Source organism: Haliotis cracherodii, unplaced genomic scaffold, assembly GCF_022045235.1.
Source record: "Haliotis cracherodii isolate W230 unplaced genomic scaffold, xgHalCrac1.p SCAF_9, whole genome shotgun sequence".
Taxonomy (NCBI): domain Eukaryota; kingdom Metazoa; phylum Mollusca; class Gastropoda; order Lepetellida; family Haliotidae; genus Haliotis; species Haliotis cracherodii.
This window is the reverse complement of record NW_027266343.1, coordinates 18,267,738-18,291,286: the sequence shown is the minus strand read 5'-3', so window position 1 is coordinate 18,291,286 and position 23,549 is coordinate 18,267,738. Positions and strand designations below refer to the sequence as shown.

Below are 23,549 nucleotides of genomic sequence, written 5' to 3'. Positions count from 1 at the left end.
TTGAAGTTTTGAGTTCATGGCGCCATGCATGGATCTGTAAACCAAGTAATAATTGACAGTTTGTCATGGCAATGTATGGTCCTTAAACTATGCACTGATATTTATCAATGAATCGCTTCACTCTTTCAAGAAACTGCTGAAATATTGAGAGAGTTGAATGGATCTCTTCTGCCAGGGGACACTGTTGAAATGGCACGCTGTAAAACCTGGGGTGGGGTGGGGGCTGGGGGCTTGGCCTGGTGTTTTGGGCTGGGGTCTTGGGTTGGGTTCATGGGGTGGGGTCTTGGGCAGGGGTCATGGGCTGGGGTCATTGACTTGTTTGGGTTCACATCATATGTTTTCTGTCTGAAGCTGAGAATGCAGCCGTGACTTGATGATACACATGTTGGAACTGGGTACAGGAGCGATTTGTGCCATTGCCCTCTAACTAGGGTGCAGCTGGCCTTATCAGGGGGAGATGTGGGCAATGTGGATGTCCCTGATCCTCCTGCTGCTTATCTCTGCCTTAGCCTCTCTTACAGTAATGAATGTCAGTTATGAAGAGATGGGGAGATGAATCAGAGCTGCAATGTTGGGGAGATTTGGGTAAAAAGGGCTCAGATTAAGAAAAAGTGTTTCTTGATTGGATGATAGTGCTTATGGTGTGTTGATGGAAATAATGTCTGATGGTGGACTGATTTCAAGGGTGGAGTATGTGAGGACAAGACAAGACAAACATTCATTTTGAGACATTCAGTGAATTAATGAGGCACCATGGGGTCATCTTTGTTTGAACCAACCAATTCATGAAAATGTATACTATGAATTTTCCATCTTTCTTCCTAAGCTCTATTTATTTAACCTTACTTTTATCATTACACAAAGAAGGAGTCTGTTTGTGTCTTAACGCCAACTATTTGTGTTTGTCTAGAAAAAAAAATGTAACAAGTACCTAGCTGATAGGTTGTAGATGTAACAAATTTAACAAGTTGTGAACTTATAATCTTCTCGAGGCAAGGGAGTTAACTGATTTTAAAAGTTTAAAACTTGGCTGGAATTGCTTGGCTTGATCATAGCACAACCAGTGGCTAATACAAGTTATGTCCCTTCTATGTCCCTCCTATTGACCAATCAGATGCCACCTCTCAAATTACTTGCTTTTGCTGCATATAAAATGGCGTTTCCCAGTGAAGACGATCTGATCGATAATCAAGATCTATATTGTCACAAAATGGGTCTTACTACGCGGAGTTCATGAAAATGTGAGCATCTGGATTAAAAACATGACAAGATTTGGAAAATTTCTGTTTACGCTAAGTTGTCAGAACACATGCTAAGCAAATCCTGCAATCGACCAAAATCTGCACAGCAGTTTACGAATCGGATGTAGATTTCGTTATGTGATTTTTGGTTGGACTATACATAGATTCGTCAGTCCAGCCAAAATATAAGGGTGGAAAATGAACTTTTATAGTCCATTAACTCCCTAGCCTCAGGATGATTAGTTGTACACCTAAGCAGGGTGTACAGGATTTTATAAGCTGAAAGTCCAGTCACCTGTGAAATCCCTAACAGTAACACCCTGACCCATGTAACCTGTAACTCATAGCCTGTAAGCTGTTGGCTGGGATGCTTGATGGCCAGGTACCTGTTAATATCCGGGTAGAATAGGTATTCAGCAACCCATGCTTGCCGAAAAAGGCGACAATGCTTGTCGTAAGAGGCGACTAACAGGATCGGGTAGTCAGGCTCGCTGACTTGGTTGATGTTTGTCATTGTATCCCAATTGCATGGATCATGGCTCATGATGTCAATCACTGGATTGTCTGGCCTAGATTCGATTATTTACAGACCGTCATCATATAGCTGGAATATTGCCGAGTGTGGGGTTAAACAACAAACAAACAGGATGTTTAGGTAGGAAAGGTAAGGATTTCCTGAAATCTTCATGTAGGCCTTATAGAAATATGCTGATGGGAACAAATTAGGGAACACATTGCAGTATTGCAGAAAACAACTGTTTCTAACTGTGTTCAATGCAGAGGTGTGTTTATTTCTTACTTTTAGAATGCAATAAATCTGTTACAATGTTTTCTAAATAAATACATATGAATTATTATAAATCTATGTTGAAATAACAAGGCTTCAGATTGCAGTTTCAGAGATTGACAAAGGTCATGCTAATCTTCAAAATAATATATACTGAAATGTTTGGAAGGTAAACAGTACTGTTTTTGCTAGTATTTTAGTACTTGCATAAGCAAATAAACATAAGGCTGTGAAAATAAGTGTTTCAGCCGAGTGACTGTTTAGAAATGATTATATCAGTGATGGTGCTGCCCTCAGGAGGGGTGTGCATGTTTTTCTGGTTATCAGGCGGACCAGGTTTGCTGGCCGCTGGAGAAGTGGCCTCTTTGATAACATCCCACAAAAGCCAGATCACATGTCTTGGGAGAACATTGTTCATGTACAGTTTGCAAGTCTATCACACTAGACTTTGTCCTAGTATGCTCGAGCAATATAAGGTCATCAGTTCTTCAAATTGTCTTGGTCTTTGGCTGCTGAAAAGGCCTAATGTTCTGATGACTATGGGTCCCCAGGCCTTGTATTAAAGATGCCTGGCCAATCATTATCATAAGTCATGTATTATTCAAATCAATCTGCCACTGGGGGATTTCTGGGAAGAATAGATCCCCAGTATCAGATGGATGTTGTCAGAACCGACTAATGAGGCGAGCCCATTAGGCAGGTTACAATGTGTGACCTTGCTTATTGTGTGCCATGACCCTGATGACATGGGTTATTGTTCATGCTGTCAACCACTGGGTTTCAGCACTCTTATTTAAAGGCCAACATTAAATGTTGGATTATCGCTGACAGATTAAACAAACATCCACTCATCCACATCAACATGAGGCTGAAACTAGTTATCTTTTTCAAAAGGGGGTGGTCGGGTAGCCTAGTGGTTAAAGCGTTCGCTCGTCGCGCTGAACATCCGGGTTCGATTCCCGACATGGGTACAATGTGTGAAGCCCGTTTCTGGTGTCCCCCACCGTGATATTGCTGGAATATTGCTAAAAACAGCGTAAAACCATGCTCGCTCACTCAGTCCTATTCCAAAGATATGATGATCCTAACACATTTTCTTGTTGACCTGAAACGTGCACGATGTAATGACATCAAACTTATTACTACAAAGAGCATGTGTGAGGGGAATTCATTAGCTCTGGATCCCTCCTGTTAGAACTAGATTCATATGGTATTGTTTCATTATGAAGTTATAGGTTTTGTAATACAGATTGTTTACATTAAACAATTGAACAGTATCATAGCAACTAAGCCTCAGTGCCAGTGAGTGTGAACTTCGGGCTGTATCTATCTGGAAACCAAATATTTGTTTGGAATTTATTTAAGAGCTAACCGAAAACTCTGTGGTAAGGTGATATAATTGATGTTTTCCTGTAATGCCTTGAGCAACGAGCACATTAAGCACCAAGTCCATAATGCATGACACCGTCCATACAATCTGACCGCTGCTGCTAAATGCTGCATTCATTATTCATGGTGGCCATGAACTTGAATCAATAGCACCATCCCTCTGATTCCATGTGCCTTCGCTCCACATGCCTGGGTATCAAACGGGAAAATTAGGACCTCTCTTATCATGGTTATAGGTGGCCATCAGTCTCATCAATGCTCAATTTGACGCCAGTAGCGGCTTACTTGTTGAATCCGATCAATTTGTCTTTGAGAGTGAATATGTGAATTTATTCACTGTTTGAGTGACTCATCGAAAATCTCTCATTTCATCATTAGATGACTGGTTATGTATAGGGAAGTGTTGGGAGTCAGTGCAAAGGATCTTGGACTTCAAGCTGTAAGGAATAGGATTGAGGCAGGTGTTCTCATATGGTCTGGATAATTGTTGTGTGAGCAGACGACAAAGCACTGCCGACATGTTTTAAAGTGCCTGGTTGTGAAATTGGATGAAAAACTCATATTGATCCAGCAGTTCTGGTATAGGATAGGTGAACAATTTTTTTACATGTAACATAGATGCCAAAGATCACACCAGCAGACGTGAAGCAGACGACACTTCCATCTGCAGTCATGATATGCAGGAAACAAGACCATTGATTCATTATTCATAGTTGCACTTCGAAGGAGGAAGAGGACAGTCCCAGCGCTGGAATTTCGAGGAATGGTAAATGTGTCGCTGTCTAACGAGTATATCTGGAGGCAGTAGACACATAGGGTGGAATTTTCTATGACTGCAGGCAAACCAGGGTTGGAATTGAAGACAGATTTGACCAGGAGGTCCAAATGAGTGCAGGCTAATTGGTCAGAGCGTGGTGTGTATCTACAGCCTCTCATCAGACAATTCAGCTGACATACACCAACCTCGCCTAACATGTGCAGTCCACTTGTTAGGATACTGGACGGATCAGTTTGAAATGTCATGTCCGTGTTGTTGTCTGTCCCCAAACAGAGGACATTGTGAGTATCAACACTCCGCCCCCTTCGCCATGCACTGGTCACTCGAAACACCCATCTGCTCATCACGATAATAATTGTCGGACAGCCTTGTGAACAGTGGTGAAAACACCACAGGGGAGGATTGAAAGGGAAATATCGGAACTGCTGCTTATGTGTGATTGCTTTTGTTCAGGAGGTACACTGGAGGTGATTTTCATTCAGTTGGCTGAATGTGGTTTTCATTCATTAGGGCTGAATGGCTGATGGTGAGGAAACAGTTCCGTATGTCAGTCAGTATATTGATTCAATGATCAACACAAAGTGGAGACCTGCATCCCATAGTAGCTTGTCTAATGGTTGGCATATGCAGACTGTTATGCAAAACATCCTGTTTTAATTTTATCGAATTTTTATGTACAGTGTTGCATTGTCATGGCACAGTGATGTTTTAGACAATTTCACAGTGAATTAACCACAATTCACTTTCTAAGGAGACAACCAGAAAAGTAAATCACGAATCAAATTGGAAATATCTATTAAAAGAATCAGACAGTTCTAGACATTCCAGCCAATTGTAGCAAGACAGCTCCTCTGTGTTCATAAACAGTGTAGACTTAGGCCAGTCCTGGAGGAGATGTATAAACTGCATTTACAAGGAAATATCTATTCTGTGGTTCCCGCCATGTGAATATTGATGGCTCATTGATTAGGTTTGACTTCCATGTTTGTGTTAGGACTTCTCTGACAGTTTGGCTGATATTTCTCATTGAATAGTAGGCATAAGGATGAATGGGAGAGACAGTGAAACCTTTCTCAAAATTGGCAAGGAATGGTGATTATTTCAACCTTTTCGTCATCACATCTGGAAAGTGTATGAAAACATTCAAAGTGAGCTTTTTGAAACATATTCCATACACAGATCATTTCTGTTAATGTTGTTCAGCTCATGTGTCAGATAATCTGCTTTTGATGCCAATGGATTTTTAATGAACAAAACTCTCATGTTTGTATGAGTTTGTATACAAAGGGATCAAACTATTGTCTGCTAAATATCCATCGATTTATATTTATGCTCTTTTGACAGTGTCTGTTTGCTCATATGAGACTGTGAATCCTGAATAATCTTCAATTCAAACAAAATATCAAGCAGCAACATTTTTTCCAACACTGCCATTTCCCTCCCATCCTATCAGCTTCCTGGTCATCATAAACCTACGAGTGTTAAATCCGGACTCATAATTCCTCCTGGATACAATCGGCAAGTGGCAACTATTTTCAAGCGGTGATATTCAAAGGAACAGCCTAAAAATATTTCCACTGTCCAATATCATCTCTAGGAGGCATTTTATGACCGGACAAAAAAACCGAGAAGGAATCCCAAGTGTGGGAATTATTAATCATTGAATTACGACAACGTATAAAAAGAGCTTGGTTGGACAACTGTTCATTGTTAGTCCACTGTGGAGGAGTTTCTTGAGGAACTAGTTATCAACTGACAAATGTGTGATTGCTGTAAATTTTGTATGGTGATCATTATCACAGCATAATCTCGGGTGAATTGTGTATGGTGTATGTTCTCAACAGAAATAGTGATTGCTGCATTTAACATACACTGCTAGTTATCACAGGACAATCACAGATGAGTTGCTAACGGAGTAACTTTACACCTGTGATTTCTGCACTTAAAGGATCAAGGATCAGTGCTGTAAGAATTGTTATAAGAGTTGACACTGAACCATTTAGCATAAGGCAGGAAGGTCTGAGAGGAAGTGTGTAGTACTGTCAATATTTATCTGTTTGTGCTGACATACGACACACAAGCATCCCTCCGCCCAACTGTAGCATCTTGTTACATAATCTACCACAACTGGTCTGCAGCCCGCAGCCCTTAGAGAGCCGGGATAACAAGCCTGATGTGCCTATTAGACTTTTGATTTAGCCTAGACACACTACAGCTGGCTGCAGCTTACAGCCACCTCAGAAAGTGCACAGTCAACAGAGAGACAACTTTACTTAATGTTATTTCTCCACGTGTGACTCGACTAATATTGTCATGTTTGCGAGGTGATTACGACAGCGTGTGCGAAGATTTGAATTAGGCTGGCATATTGTTACAAAGGATTACGTTGTACATGTATGAAGGACGAGAGGTAGAGCTTGAAAACTTTTTATGATTTTACAAAATCGCCTCCGATTTTTATTCCAGTCCTCTTCATCTTGTAACAGGACTTATCTCATGGTGATAGTGTAAACACTGCTTGATTGTAGGAGTCTGAAATCTGTATTCATGACTTCATGTTCACATTAACATTATCAAGTGGTATTGCCCTCTTCCTGTCACACTCATGGCTATCACAGTGATATATGATATATTTGTGTGTCCAGAGTTCACTGGGTCCCTCCATTCAGGAGAAGCAGAAGCTTTTGACTTGATGTTTTAAGATGTTCGATGGATATTGCGCTTCTGTTGAGTTACACCCACAGTAGGGTTGAAGGAGGACTTGCTTGAAGCAATGAATGTTCTATAGCAATTGAACTTTGTAATCATTGAATAATTGTAGGGGTTTATGTTTCCTGCTTTGTGTGAATCTCATGAGGAGAGCGCTAAAACATTTTTAACACCTTATTGATGCCTGTTCAGAGCTATCAATACTAGTACATTTACAAACTGAGATTAAGTTTTGGTTGCTGAAACTGGGCTAAGTACGACTGTGCCATCACTGCTTGAGAGTATAAGCATGATGTATGGTGAGATTTGGGACTGAAAGTGACTCAAGGGACTCTGTGGTGTACATTCCCGAGGTTTTGTACATCCACAATCCTCTTTGTGTGTTTTAAACAGACACAAAAGGATATCAGTAAACCTGTACATTGCGCTGACCAGATATACATAGCACCAAGAGGAGGCTGGCTGTACATCGCGCTGACCAGATATACACAGCACTAAGAGGAGGCTGTACCACCCTGGTCACTTGTGGTCATCTAAGGACTAGCTCACCTATACAGACACCTGTGGTATGTGTGGACAGAAGTGGACAATGCTAGTTATTGCATTGAAAAGCACTGTAGTCACCTATTGTCATCTTGATTAGATCACCTACACAGATAGCGTATACAAGATTGGTCATTTGCATTAACAAGCATTGTGGTCTGTTGTGATTTTATGAGAGATTGAACAGTTGTTGATTGATAGATACACTGCCTGAACTTTTGAAGTTTCAATCTTTGATGCAAAATACGTTTCTCAACACCCAGGATTGAGCCATTTCATCAGCTAAACTGACTTTTGTACTGTGTAGACCTGGAACTTTATATAGTCTGCCTGGATTGATCGTGACAATGTGTGAGTCAATGGATACTTGGAGTGGAGTGGTGCTGAGAAAGAAGAAGCTACCTCCACGACCAGAGTCCATGTGCTGTGGCAGTCTTAAGGTGAGTAGTATACGTATTACCAGGGTTCGACACACCTGCTGTTGGTCCCACACTAGTGAAAATACAGTAGGGCTAGTTGTTTTTTCCAGTTAACAACTGGTCTGGTAATGAGCTGTGGACAAGTTGGATTTATTACCATTCAGTGTCCACTTGCACAAAGCGATCTTAGTGCTATGTTGGTCGTAACACTGATACTCTTACACAGACTCTTGATACTCGTAGCGCTAAGATCGCATTGTGAGCGGGTCCAGATGTATTACCCACGGGGTACCTGGCGATGGATGGTTCAAGGTGTGATACTAATACTGTACATCACACGTGTATAGTTGCCTCATTTTCTGTATCTTGATTGGATAACCATGACCTCACTGAGGTGACCCATGAAGGTTATGATGTATCGTCTTCCCAGTCATATAATAATTACAAGACTTTTCAAGATTTACACTTTATTAAATTGAACAAGCTTGTCACACACTTTCGCAATGCAAAACATTGTTATTTGTTCAAACTAGTTCAGTACAGACCTCATTGAATGAAGTAATATCCGTTTGCTTATGATACAGATAGTGGTGTCTTCACCATGGTATATGCTGATGCAACCACTTGATTTAATGAAAACATTCAGTGTTGCAAAGTGAAGACATATGGCGTTTAATACTATCTGCACAATATCCAGGCCAGTGTCACCTTCAAAGCATAGATTGTGGCAATGGTTTCCCAAAGTCTATGAATGAACATAATGACATGAAAAAAAATTCTGGATACAAAAACTTCAAAAACTCCTCTACTTCTGACTCATTTAATAAAAAGTATATAATGATGCACTAAATTATGTGTACATCTCATGGTGTCAATCAGATTATTGCACTGTGTGCAGTGTACCATAAACTTATATTGAGCATATTTCATATACATGAGAGTGAGTATGGTTTTATGCTGCTTTCAGCAATATTCCAGCAATATCGCAGCAGGGGACACCACAAATGAGCTTCAAACATTTTGTCTATGTGGGGAATCGACCCCGGGTCTTCAGCGTGATAAGTGAACGCTTTAACCACTAGGCTAACCCCCCCTCATATACATGAGGGAGTACGAAATGTTTAGATCCGATCTAACTCCTGGAGTGGATTAATAGAATCAAATTTGAATTAATTAACAGAAAATGGTATATTCAAGTGAGTTGATGTTGCTGATTGTAGCTATACCACCTTTGCCTGTTCATAGTCCCATCTTGGCCTGGCCAACTAGGGATAGATCGCATGAGCAACAATCAACACCAAGTCTGCACCATTGGGGCACTTCAGTTTGCAATAAGCCATGTCACCCACTTCGACCACCCATTTGTCTCTCCGATCAGCTTTCACGAGAAGCATTTGGTGCTAGCAACCTATTCAGCCCTTCAATCCCCATAGGGAGGATATTCAAGATGTCATTGTCTGACCAAGTACATAGATGAGCATGCGTCTGTGTGACCTTTACGTGATATTACTTAGATACATGAAACCTACAGACTGACTCTTGAAAACATTTTGCTGCGATTGTCCTTTTCTTCTCAGCCCAGGGTATCTGTAGGCTGGTCACTATCGATCTGGAGGAGTATGAGCATGATGAGATTTGTTACGTGAAATTGCATTGCTGCTGGCATAGAGTAGATCATATGACTGAAGAGTGCAGGTCCAAATGATATGGAACAAAGGCCCTTTGGCCATGTACCAGAGATATTAATCTTCTTTGTAGAAATATATTTACTGTGTCTAGTCTGGGTCCATTGGTTTAATCATACAATCATGATCGCATCCTCTGAAGAACTAATGAGCCGTAGCTTGATTAAACTAACTTCAACTCCTAAGTGCAAGTTTAGAATTATAGACTTTCTGGCAGCCTAAACTCCATATTCTACTACCGTCTGGCAGGCATAAGAAAATATACCAGATTTATGGTAACCACAAGCGGCTCTCAAAATCTTACATCCATTGACTTTTATGCACTGAACATTGAAGTTTTTCCGAAATATTATAAATGGCTTTTTCACTTTCAGGTAGGAGTGACATAAAAAAATTATTATGGAAACTGTGTTGTTTTATAGGTATATACATTGTACATTGTACATGATAGTGCCATGTATACTCATTGCATTGCTGTACATGATGGTGCCATTGTACAAATATTCTTAATCGATGCATAAACAGAGATCTTACTAAATACAAACATATGTTGTTAGTATTGAAAAAGATGTTGAAAAAAGCAGAGTTTCCCTCAAATGCAACTTTGTCAATTATATGTATTTCACTTTTTTTTAAATTAAGGCCAGATTTCCCCCAAATATACTACTTTTGATTCATACTGCTTGTAGAAACTGATTGTTCGTGTTTATTTCCTTCGCCAGGTCATTGTGTGGTGTGAGTTGCATTGACTCATCATTCTGTACGTGTTGAGTGAAACGTTTCCTGCTGAAGTTGATAACCTTCATTAATGGGATGCAATAGGCTGATATATTCTGGATGTTGAACACGGCACCAACCATAATATTTACTTTGAAATTACTTAACTGTTAACACAATGAGAGATGTTTAGGCAACGGATTAATTTTATCTAAAGTTCAACTTCTGTGCATGTACTGCAAGATTTGCTCAAGGCAGATAACCTACATCACTGATTTTTCAGAGATGTCATTTAAAGGTAGAATAGGTCCCCAGCACCCAATGCTTGTCTCCCTGTTGGATTCCAGGGTAGAATAGGTCCCCAGCACCCAATGCTTGTCTCCCTGTTGAATTCCAGGGTAGAATAGGTCCCAAGCAACCATTGCTTGTCTCCCTGTTGAATTCCAGGGTAGAATAGGTCCCCAGCGCCCAATGCTTGTCTCCCTGTTGGATTCCAGGGTAGAATAGGTCCCCAGCACCCAATGCTTGTCTCCCTGTTGAATTCCAGGGTAGAATAGGTCCCCAGCACCCAATGCTTGTCTCCCTGTTGGATTCGGGGTTAGAATAGGTCCCCAGCACCTAATGCTTGTCTCCCTGTTGGATTCCAGGGTAGAATAGGTCCCCAGCACCCAATGCTTGTCTCCCTGTTGAATTCCAGGGTAGAATAGGTCCCCAGCACCCAATGCTTGTCTCCCTGTTGGATTCGGGGTTAGAATAGGTCCCCAGCACCTAATGCTTGTCTCCCTGTTGAATTCCAGGGTAGAATAGGTCCCCAGCACCCAATGCTTGTCTCCCTGTTGAATTCCAGGGTAGAATAGGTCCCCAGCACCTAATGCTTGTCTCCCTGTTGAATTCCAGGGTAGAATAGGTCCCCAGCACCCAATGCTTGTCTCCCTGTTGGATTCCAGGGTAGAATAGGTCCCCAGCACCTAATGCTTGTCTCCCTGTTGAATTCCAGGGTAGAATAGGTCCCCAGCACCTAATGCTTGTCTCCCTGTTGGATTCCAGGGTAGAATAGGTCCCCAGCACCCAATGCTTGTCTCCCTGTTGGATTCCAGGGTAGAATAGGTCCCCAGCACCCAATGCTTGTCTCCCTGTTGGATTCCAGGGTAGAATAGGTCCCCAGCACCCAATGCTTGTCTCCCTGTTGAATTCCAGGGTAGAATAGGTCCCAAGCAACCAATGCTTGTCTCCCTGTTGGATTCCAGGGTAGAATAGGTTCCCAGCACCCAATGCTTGTCTCCCTGTTGAATTCCAGGGTAGAATAGGTCCCCAGCACCCAATGCTTGTCTCCCTGTTGAATTCCATGGTAGAATAGGTCCCCAGCACCCAATGCTTGTCTCCCTGTTGAATTCCATGGTAGAATAGGTCCCCAGCACCAAATTCTTGTCTCCCTGTTGAATTCCAGGGTAGAATAGGTCCCAAGCAACCAATGCTTGTCTCCCTGTTGGATGTTGGATTCCAGGGTAGAATAGGTCCCAAGCAACCAATGCTTGTCTCCCTGTTGGATGTTGGATTCCAGGGTAGAATAGGTCCCCAGCACCCAATGCTTGTCTCCCTGTTGGATGTTGGATTCCAGGGTAGAATAGGTCCTAAGCAACCAATGCTTGTCTTCCTTTGGGGATTCCGGGTAGATCTCAGTCCCTTATGTGTGGGAGCTAGCCGGAATGTTGCTGACTGCACTGCAAAACATGATTCCCCCGACTCGTTATTATAGGGGAGCACAGGTGACCCAGCCGTCCAGTCACTGTGCAGAGGTACGTCCCTTGGGCCTGCCAGAATCCCATGGTCATGGTTTGAATTGCACATTTGCTTGATTACCATTCTCGGTTTTTCTGCTCCTACCCAACAGTTTCAAGAAAATGCGGTAAACTTCCAAGTCATGCATCATTTTGAGCTTTCATTCCACAGTAAGCTGACACACAGCAGTCTAAAATATCATCCTGTTCAACAGTGTTCAAAGGGGTAAACCTCAATTCACTCACATAGTCATTGTTTTGAAGATGAGGTTGCCAATAAAAATCCAAATATGGTTTTGAGAAGCCCAGACTGAAGCAATAAAATCTAGGTTCATCTTGTCTGAAGAGCAAATAGATAACAAAATGAATAACCTATTAGGATGTCAATCATGTGGTTTTCGTGGGGGCTCACTGCTGATTCCGTATCCATGGATTCAGCTTGTGTAAGCCCTTCCTTGTCAGCCCTACGGTGATACAACCAGCAGTCAAACCAAACCAAATTAAATTACTTGTCCTAGATTGAATAAGGTCTCCCTACAAGTTCCTTCTTTTATAGACAGAAGCCATTCGTAAGTCATTTCAGGTCGAAAAGTCGATAAAGCGGTGCAGTGACCGATCCGTCTAATATTTCTGTGAGAGTAGATAGGCACCATTTAGTTACTCCTGGCTCAGACACGTCAATTGATTTTTGCAAGTCATGACCACAGCCTGTCAGTAACTGCTGGTAATTGCATTAACGACAAAATTATTGTAGCTACAGAATTCGTGTTGACATTTGAGCCGCAATCAGTGTATCAATATGTCGAAGGAAGACTTTCCTGAGATTTTTGTCTGCTTGTTGGGTGTTATGAGGGAATGTGGTTTTGTTGATAGTGTTAAACAAATTCTGTGCTAGATATGTTATTGATTTCTTACATCAGGAATCAAATTTGCTGAGCTAGGATATTACTTTGATTGTAGTTTCATAATTGTAAGGAAATTCTGAGTCATAAAACTAGTGATTAGTTATCAATTTTTAATATGGATTATGTGTAAATTAGAATAGATATTAAGTTCCTATTAACAATATAAATACAGAATGTGTCCTGTGAGATGAGTGCTGTCAGGCATTAGAGTTGTCTCCCTTTAGCTGTAATTTGCAGCAGCAACTTCATTTGACTGCTTGCCATTTGAGATATGAACGTTAGGGATAACTGTATAATGGCGATTGTTAAAGTACTGCTTGTAATATTAAGAAAGACAGAAAGAATTGGAGGAATATTTGTAAATCATGAAAAAATGTCATGTACGCATTTCTGAAAAACATAATTCAAAGCAAATGTTTGTTCTGAATTTTAAGAGGATGTTTACAGGATCATATAATAAGCCTCCTTCAACAGGGTATCGCCCCACTTACTACCATGATTTTATCCCTGTTTCAAACCTAACACATTATTGCCTCGCATGTGATTTATCTCTTCTTTAAAGAAAACATCATAGGCATTTATTGGATTTAGTTATCCCTGTGTGCTTTGGTGACATGAGGCTTAAAAGCATCAGGAAGATTCTTGAATATTCTGTGTTGATAAAGAAATGTACTTCATTCCTTGTCAAGACAGCACATCAAAATGTAGGTCTCTAAATGTTGGGTTGTTTGCTAGAATATCGAGGTATGTGTAGTAATTTTAAATCAGTTTATTTTTTATAGTGAAACCCCAAACCCAATGGATAACTACAATGAAATTGTTATACTTTTCATAGAAACTGAGAGAGCTTGAACCCCATGTGAACCCACTTGTTAATATGTTTAGTTTGAAATTAAAAGTGGCACCATTGTCGGCAAATAAAATCAGTGACAGCTACCTAAAGTTCAAAACAGTTGGTTTATGGACTTAATTGTTCGATTTTCATCAAGTAGTTAACATATATTGCTGACAAAACCAATGCCTGTTGCTCTCCCCTGAAACTGTTGTCCAGGTTGCTGCAATTTGCTGCAGAGTTGCATCCTAAATTTGCACTGAATATGGTTCCTTACTTCATCAGCACCACACTTCTGGGTTTCACCAAAGTTAATATTGGGCTTACTTCCTTGATGTGACATGATATATAAGAAATACTGTCCAGCGCTGCAATAAACCCATCTCACTCACTAGCCACCTGTCTGTTTACATCCTATCGCTTACACCAACGTGTAACAGGATATGCTTCATGTCCAACCTGTGTCAACCTCTCTATCCTGCATCACTGCTCACATGTACCTGTCGAGTCAGTCTGTGTGGAGGGGGTGCTCATCCCGCCAGGCGATGCAGACTACTTCACATAATTATACCACAGGCCTCTGACGTAGGAGACCGGGATAGGCAGTCCTTGAGTAAACTTTGAGCCCACGTCTGCGATTAAAACCTTTAAATAATAGTTATAGGTGTTTGGGTTTTATTTGTAAGGTGTGTGTTGAAGGGATATCGTTGCGAATACAGCGGGAGCGATTTGTACATTGTAACATGGAGGAATCCGACTTCTGGAGCACCTGGAGTACCTGTGAGGTAGGTTGGATGGGGAGGAGTGTCATCAGGTCCTGTAATATTGATTACGGGGACAGTGAAACGTGATAATTCTATACCCAACAACCCAGTATTTTCGTTAAGGTTTGAGTTGAGTGAGTTTTGGTTTAATGTCCCTTGGACAGTCTTTCAGTCACAGCTTGTCTGCTTAACATGGGAAGAAAGTCCTAAGTGATGCAGGTCTTAGATGTTTACCTGTTTGGTAAAAGCCATGAGCACAGGTAGAAACACAATCAGGATGAATGTGAGATTTCTGGCTAGCCTTAGGGACGCAAGTCTGCATCTGCTGAGGTGACTGGGCTACTCGTGAGTTGCAGGTGGATTTCACACTCTGTGACTGTTTATAGGATTTCAGAGCTTAGATCATGAAGTACACTTTCCCCCACACACCTTAGCTAGAGCTCCTTTAGATCCATGACTCCTGACCATGCTTCTTGTTTGTTGTTTAGTACTGCACTAAGCAATATTCCAGCTATATGACGTTGGTCTGTATATAATCCCCCGACCAGTCAATCCAGTGATTGACATCATGAGCATCAATCTATGCAGGTGGGATACAATGACATGCAACAACCAAGTCAGCATGCAGGACCACCCGATCCCATAAGTCGCGTCTTATGACAAGTGTGATGGGTGCCTGACCATGCTGGACATGAGGAATAGAATAATAGGGGAATGGTTGGTGGTCAAGTGGTTAATGCACTTGCTTGTGAGCACAATGTTGATGCTATACATCTGTCTGATATTGTTGATGACACATATCCTTCGATATCTGTTAAAGTTGAGATGTAAACATGTTTAACTTGACTGTTTATTTTGCTATAGGATTCTTGTTTTTTCACCCCATATGACCATGTTTATGAGAGTGTCATTCCATCATAATCCACTATCATCTCACCATGTGACTCAAGAGTTGATCCAAGGTTTCGACTGAATCTGTCGGGGACAGGGACAGGGATGGTAATACTCTGTCCGCCCACACATCTACCCAGAATCTAACATTGTCCACACAGTCTTACAAACACCGGCCTTTTGTTAAGAGGATCTTGCAGCCCCTCCATGTTTACCCACAATACTTTTTGTCTGACATCTGATGCTGGTTGGTCCTGGCAGTGTTGACAAAGGGTAACCATACTCTGTAATGACAGCTAAATCTATATCATCAAACATACCTTTTGTGCATTTATTTCTGACACATACACACAAGACGGGTTCCGCGCATTGATATTAGGGTTTAAGCCTTTGTCCCAGAAACCTAGATTTGTCATCTTATTAGCATACTTATCAGGTGAGAAAGGAAATAGTTGCTCTGTTAACCTAACAGAATGTAGTTGTTTTTGCTTGGCCATAAATTTGATTGATCCCTTTCTCAGTTTTTAAGAAATATATTTTTTACCTGCTGTATTTGCTGGAGGGGAATCTATAGTCCTTGCCAAACTGCCCAATGGTAAAGTATCATAAGGACTAGTAGAAATTTGCCCTTTTTAAGGGTTTTGCTATATGTTATCATTATAAGGACTAGTGAACGAAAACTATTAGTTTCTAACCCTGGATTTATAACTGAATACTGCTGAAAGCGTTCTTGAATAACTTGACTTCTTGTAGGTATGTTGCGTATACAAGCAGACTCTAATGTTTGAAAAGTAAACTAAATAGAACCACAATAATTTGTCTGCAAACAAGGTGATATTTGAAATGTATTTCTTAAGTACAATTTTGTATATTGAATAGTGATCTGAAGAGCTGCTTAATGTGTATCAGGTGGTTGGGTGAGGTGTGACCTTGATGAGTGACCTGATCATTGTAGCATGATATTGTTGATTGTTGGTCATCAACCACTTGCTTGTCTGGTGTAGGCTTGATATTTACAGGCTGCCATGACTGCAGCAAAACATATCACTCAGACACTGACTTTGTGTACACATTCAACCTCCAAAGGTCACTTCTGATACTTAACCAAACATGCCTTTTATTTACTGAAGCTAAGAAGTCGAGCAAGCACTACAGCAGGATTGTGTCTTCCACTTTACCATCACGAGGGTCAACCATACGTTACAGGAAGGGGAAGTGCCTACTCTCCATGCTTGGGTTCGCAAAGCTCATGTCTATCATGTCATGACAGTGGTAATAAGCTAACAGGGAATAGTTCATGTTCCTGTTCTTAATGAACACAACAGGGGTCCGTTCAACAAAGCGATAGTAAAGCTACGACTGTCGTAAGTCAATGTTAAAGTATGGGAGTTACGATCACCTTAGCGCTTAGATCGCTTTGTGCCTGTTTTGTAGTCTGTCTTACAGACCCTGACACAAATATATATCAAATACAGCCCATGCAAGTCTATAATGTTTGGCAAGTCTAGATCACTGCAAATGAAGAGAGTCACTGGGCTCCTTTGTATTATATTTTTATTAAGATAACTGAACAACTGGTTTTTTTATGTACAATATGTTCATTTCAGAGACTAAATGTTAGTCTAGCTGTTTTGGACCCCTGCTTCTTACATTTCTATCTCCTTAGCAGGTTAATGCAACTATCCTTTCAGTATTGAACCTGGGAATTTTAATAGTTTGGATAATTGACAAGACATTCTTCAGGTTGGCTGAGATGATTAATGTTCAGGGTGGTTCTCTGTCAGATATCCCAATTCAGTTGGTGTCCCGCCTGGCTTAAGGTCGACACCTGCCTTTCAGCATGTTTGAAGTAGATACATCTATTGCAGACAGGTCTCGCTTCACTTGGCCTTTATGGACTGGCTGTTTACTCAACCGGGGTAAATCTTTGTTGATTTGACAACCTACTTGACTTCAGTCAGCAAGTCTTCTATGTAATGTCACAGTACATTTACCTATTGTGGTGCTATTGTTCAGTGTGACCCAGAGGCTTGTGGCATCTTATACAGGGATGAATGTGTGTTCCCTTCACTGAGTACATTCAGTGTTGTTTCAGATTTTTCTTTAGTGTTGATTTTAGAAATTAATCTTTCAGGATCAATAGCTATCTTCCATGATAGGAATACAATGTATGGATTTCCAACATAGGTTAACAATGATTATTTGTGGTGAAGAATCTAAATTTACTTCAATAAACTAATCACCCTCCCCTGCTGATTTGGGGGAGGGGGTAGGGGTGGCCCAGTCGTCTAAGGTGCTGCGATTCGCTGTGCAGAGTTGTGTCCCTTGGGCATGCCAGAAACCTATGATTGTGGGTTCGAATCTGGGTTCGCCCTGATTATTATGTTTCTAGGTTTGTCAGCACCATACCCCTGCTGGTGGGTTTCACCGAAGTGGTAAACGTCTAAGACCTGCATCACTTCGGGCTTTCCTCCCACATTAAGCTGACATGCCGTGATATAACTGGAATACTGTTAAAAGCTGTGTTAAACCCAACTCACTCACTCACTCACTCACTGCTTTTGGGGAAGAATAGGTCCCAAATATAAACTTTCTGATTGTGTGTCATTGTGCCCTAATGGCAGTTGGCATAGAAAGTTATTCATGTTTTTAGTCATTGGTTTGTGTGTCCCACTTTCATGTATGTAGAGACCCCTGTGACAGCAGGAACATTCACCATTTAACAACTTTCACTCACTCACTCATACATTCAAGATTTACTTCAACACTTATCATGCTTATAGAGACAGAGTTATCTCCCTTAGCCATCAAGGATAAGCTGGTGATTGGTTTGAGCTCCCAACCTATCCGTGTCGTGAATTCAAAACACAGTCACTCAAAGTGGGTAAATGACTTTTGATGAACTGGTACCCGTGATGTTACTGAAACACTATCATGACACGAATATTTGAAATGAAAATGATGGGTCGTTGAGATAACCAGAAACTGAAGTAGCGGTTGTGTTTTTGCCTAAAAATAAGTAAAAGCAGTTCCCTCTTTAATGGAGTCACTTGGGTGGCATCCAATATCCCTGTAATCAAACCCATCTATTTGTGTCATGAAGTAACATCACTTGTTCTACCACAGCTCTCTATCTGAATGCCGATCTGTCTTCTCTTGTCCATAAATATCTTACATGTTGAGTCTTGATTATACTTGTATCGCATGACCTTGAGATATAATCAGGTGTCCAATCCAAAGGATCTCAGCTTCTTGCGACAGAACTGGCGACCTTTTAGGTTTGGGTAAACAAGTTTTTTTGGAGTCTTAGATGCTGAAAATAATTTTTAGATGTTGAAACTAATAGTATTTAACTTCTTTGTTCCCAGGTGCTTGGTAGTCAGACAGGAAAGTGTTTTTGTAATCACAGCCTCAAGCACTTCAGTTTTATTGTCTTCAAACAGCACCGCTGACAGTGTAGTTGGGTTTTGTTAGATATGACAGATAAAATGTTCAAAACAAAGAGAAACGGTGATTATATGTATTTGGAATATCGCTCATTTCAGATTTTGTTTTCATTTAAATTGTATGACGTGTAGCTGATATTCAGAAGTTTTGATTTGAAAGTGAATATTTTCTATTATCGGCCCTGTGGTGTAGTGGATATAGTATCTGCTACAGATACCTAGGTGGTTCAAACCAAATATGTTGAAAAATGGTACTTGTTGTTGCCTTGCCCTGCGGAAGCATTAAGGGGTTAACTTCCAGCCCAGTCAGTATAATGTATCTGAAGGGTACACATGTGGCATGGTATCTCACTGGGCTAGCACTATAAAACAAGCATAAGTTTGGACTAATACAGGCAGCTGCACAAACATCGCTATGTGAGTGAAATAATCTTAAGCATGACTTTAAAACATCATTTCACCACTCTTATTATCTAAAAATTAATTGATGCAATCGTATAAAAATGACAAAATGATGAAATGTTATATTTGATGTTACGCAATGCATATTCAGCCAGACAGTTTCGTTTGTGGTTTACAGATTGTTTTGTAACAAACAAAAATATGTTTCATTTTTTGTTTATTGGACTGTGTTGCATGTGTGCAGTGTTTATGAAGCCAGTCTTTTTTGTCTTACACATTATTATGCATTCACAATTGTGTTTTTTGTGGTGGTAAATATGATAGTTTGGAGGAATAAGAAAAAAATTGTGATTTATAAAAAATGTGTTTTCCCACTTTGTAGTAGTTTGGGGGTTGATGGATCCATAAACCAATTTGTTTTAAAAGACATATTGCCATGAAAGATAAAGAAAGTCTAATGTCCTGTCTTAATGGCCTTGTTCAAGTCAACTTCTGGCATGCAATGCTGCCATTGTCATCTTGTGTTTTATACCAGCCTTGGGACAGCAAGTCATCGTTCCGTCACTGGTTCATTCTGTATACAAGGGAGATAATTAAGTAGAGGCCACAGGTCAGCTTCTGTATAAAATGACTCTGAGCCATGCCTGGCGTGGACAATCAATGGACATTCATGTCAGCAATGCTTGACCACATGAAAGGATTCATGATCTTGTATTGTGTCTATTGTTCCTATGAAATTCATTCATTCATTCATTCATTTATTCATTCATTGGCATGCTGAACTAGACTGTAACATTAAATGAATCATGATCTTGCACTGTACCTTATATTAATGTCATTCGTTCAATTGCAGCCAGATTCTAAACTTATTTCACAACAACTTGTCATTTTACTTTCGTCCATGGTGTTGCTGTTCAGTTCAACAGAGGGTTGTACCAGTAACTGACATTAACTCTACCTGATAGAAAAACATTCTGTATTCATTCCCAGGTAAATGTTTGAATAGCACATGTAGGGGAAGGGTGACTGTTTACTGTTGAATAGAAATGAACTGTTTTACAGACTAGACTTGCCAAATATTATAGACTTGCATGGGCTGTATTGGATATACTTGTTTCAACTGTGGAACTATTGTGCAAGTCTCCCCTTACCTCCAAGATAATTACTTTAAACCAAGCCTACTCTGAACAACTATGTAGGAATTTGTCTGGATGTCTCATGAGAAAATCTCAGACTTAGAAGCTGACAGATGAGTTACATGAAATTCTGTCAAGCTATAACATTTGCCAACAGTTTAACTATTTTTTTAATTGAACAACGCTGTTCTTTTGTGCCTGAACCAAACTTCACAATGTCAGAAGTTGAATGACCGTATGAGTGTTGTAATAGTCTAAGCTCGAAATACGCTGTCAATGATGATAATTATCATTATATAATATCATATTGTGTCCACTTATCTCAGTCCTTGTCCCAGAGTGTGGTGGATACAGCGTCTGCCCGAGGACGGAAAGTTGGTGCTTCATTCCTGTGGCCATGTAATACCAAAAGACATTAAAAGATGGTGCTTGTTGTTACCCTGTCTGGTGCTTGGCATTAGTAGGATAAAACAGGGACTTGCTTGTTCAGAGCATGTGTACTGTGGTTGAGTTGGGTATCCATGTTGAACTGCTGAATCATATCTCACTGGGCTAGCCCTGTAAGATCGCCAAAACATCCTGCCAAATACAAGCAGCCAATCTGTCATGGGGCCAACCAACAATACATCAGGTCTTCATACGATGTTAATGCTTGGAGGCCACGTGAATCATTTTCAAGTGTGTAAAAATGATTGACCAGGCAATATTCAGCCAGAGGCTCCATTGGCGATTCTGGGTTAGTATTGGTCCCCAGCAACCGTTGCTGACAGAAAGAGCTGACTAAATGCATCAGGTGATCAATTTCTGGTCCAGACTTGATTATTTGCAGACTGCGCTCACATAGCTGGAATACTGTATTTTAAAAAACAAATAAACATATCAGTAACAATTTGCAAGCATTTTTATTTTATGTTTAAGTATTTTATGGAGACTTTTCAAGGTATGATCATATGTCAATGGATGTGATTGACATGGAGCATGAGTGTTTGCTTTGGCTACATATGCTGTATTTCATCAAGGAAAGGAACAATCGAACACACTGTTATGTGTTTCCTGTAGTTCTCATAGGGAACTATCTCCGTATCTATAACAACAAAGACTGGAGATACTATCATGGGTTTATTCTTCTATCATGGGGTCAGTATATTGGTCGGTGCTCACGTAACGGTTTGTAAATAATCAGGTATGGACCAGACAATCCAGTGACTGACATATTGAGCATCGATCCACGCAATTGGGATACAATGACATGCATCAACCAAGTCAGCGAGCCTGACCACTCGATCCAGTTAGTCGCCTCTTACGACATACATGGGTTGCGGAAGACCAATTCTAACCCGGATCTTCACGGGTCAGCTAGCTGGTACTTTTTACTTATGCACTACACACATACACATACACATACACATACACATACACATACACATACACATACACATACACATACACATTTTCTTCATCTGAAACTACTCTGGGACTCCATACATAGAAATGACAACAGGTAAAAGACTGTCATTGGTCATCACGGCCCACTGTGGGCAGGCAGAGAAGCCACCAGTTGTGAGAGACTGATTTTCTTCATCTGAAGGTACTTATGGGGTCCAACAACAGGTAAAAGATATCGGTCATCCAGCCCCCTGTGGGCAGGCAGAGTAGCCACCAGTTGTGTGAGACATGTTAGTCATGCCAGTTTTCCTGTGTTGCTCATCCCCTGTCAGGTCCCTGCTACCTGTGGTTTGCTCGTTAGCTACCTGGAGTCACGGGTATCCTCCGTCTGTCACGTCCTTCCTGATGTCGGACATTGTTGTCTTGTTGTGATCTATGACCACCCACACAACAACAGTCGCCTGACAGCACAACACACGTGGCATGGTGTGTAGGATGTTGATAGGGGATGTGGGGAAATTGTTTATGGATTTTTTTGTAATGTGTGGTAGTTGGAACAGTCGGTTAGTGCATACTCCTGCTCAAACGATTTTCATCTCATTATTTCTTTTATATGTTCTTGTAGTTTCTCTTCTCAAAACTCGTCCTTTTAAGATAGCAGAACACCACTGGAATATTGCTGAGTGCAGCGTTAAACAACAAAGATAGAACTAGTCCATGATTTGTGGATATGTCCCTTATGGGTTGTTTGTTTTGCAAAATTACAGCAGCGACATGTAATGTGAATCCCACTTTATTTAGATAAAAAACACACTCATGATTTTGCAGTCAGTTATACCAAAATATTTTACAGAATTTAACCAAACAATATATGTGCTATTTGTCTGTATTATCTTGACAGTTAGAACATTTTAGTATTATTTCACAGGAACTTGGCACTTTTCCCATGACAGATTTCCATATTAAACAAAGGTTTACACAAACAACTTCCAATATCGTGTGACATAACTTGTCTCCACCTAACAGCTTATATAATACAGCATCGTCAAAACTTATAATTGAAAAACTGACCTTTTGTTTAATAGACATTTAAATGCACCCCATGATTCAGTGTAGTGTACATTGTGAGCGTGTGAACGTGGTCAGCCGCCCCGCCTACCAATGGTGTCGTTATGTGTACAGCATGTCCAGGTTCATACAGCGACTTGTGTTTGGTTTCCCAACACCTGGTTAAGTACTGCTGAACCAGGCTCCAATTTACCATGCACTAAGTAATTTAGCCATTTAACATTGTTTAATGCTGCACTCAGATATATTCCAGCTATACAGCAGCCTAGAAATAACGAAGTCTGGCCCAGGCAGGCCAGTGATTGATATTATGAGCCACAATCATCCTGTCAGAAAAAATAATTAGCAATATATACTACTCAAAAGAAGTTAAGGAACACCCACAATTGGAAGGCTGTGTTGCAAGACCAGCCAGCCATGACAGATTAACTATAGTCATATAAAAAAAATGGGTGTTCTTTAACTTCTTTTGAGTAGTATATTTGTGTATGTCAGAAATAGTTCAATGATACACTTTTTAGCCATATAATTAATATATATCTTGATACTGAGTAATATGTGATACATTGTATGATATCATGCATGAGAACTTGACTTGTCATGGAGGAGAAGTATTCCATCATCAAAAGGGATGGTTTGAAACCCAAAGTGTGTCGTAAACATCTGTCAAATA

The 23,549-nt window shown here is 40.5% G+C and overlaps 1 protein-coding gene across 3 annotated transcripts in view; it reads left to right on the top strand.

Annotated features, from left to right (window-relative positions):
• The window catches only part of LOC139453326 (rhotekin-2-like), a 103,940-nt gene that overhangs the window by 26,798 nt on the left and 53,593 nt on the right, over positions 1-23,549 (top strand). Inside the window, exon 1 of one of the 3 annotated variants that reach the window (XM_071234997.1) lies at positions 6,146-7,887. The exons of the other annotated variants lie outside the window; for them this stretch is intronic. Within the exon in view, the coding sequence (XP_071091098.1) occupies positions 7,795-7,887 (93 nt within the window). The 5' untranslated portion in view covers positions 6,146-7,794. Of the gene's footprint in view, positions 1-6,145; positions 7,888-23,549 lie in introns of those variants that run through there. 3 annotated transcript variants of the gene reach the window in all.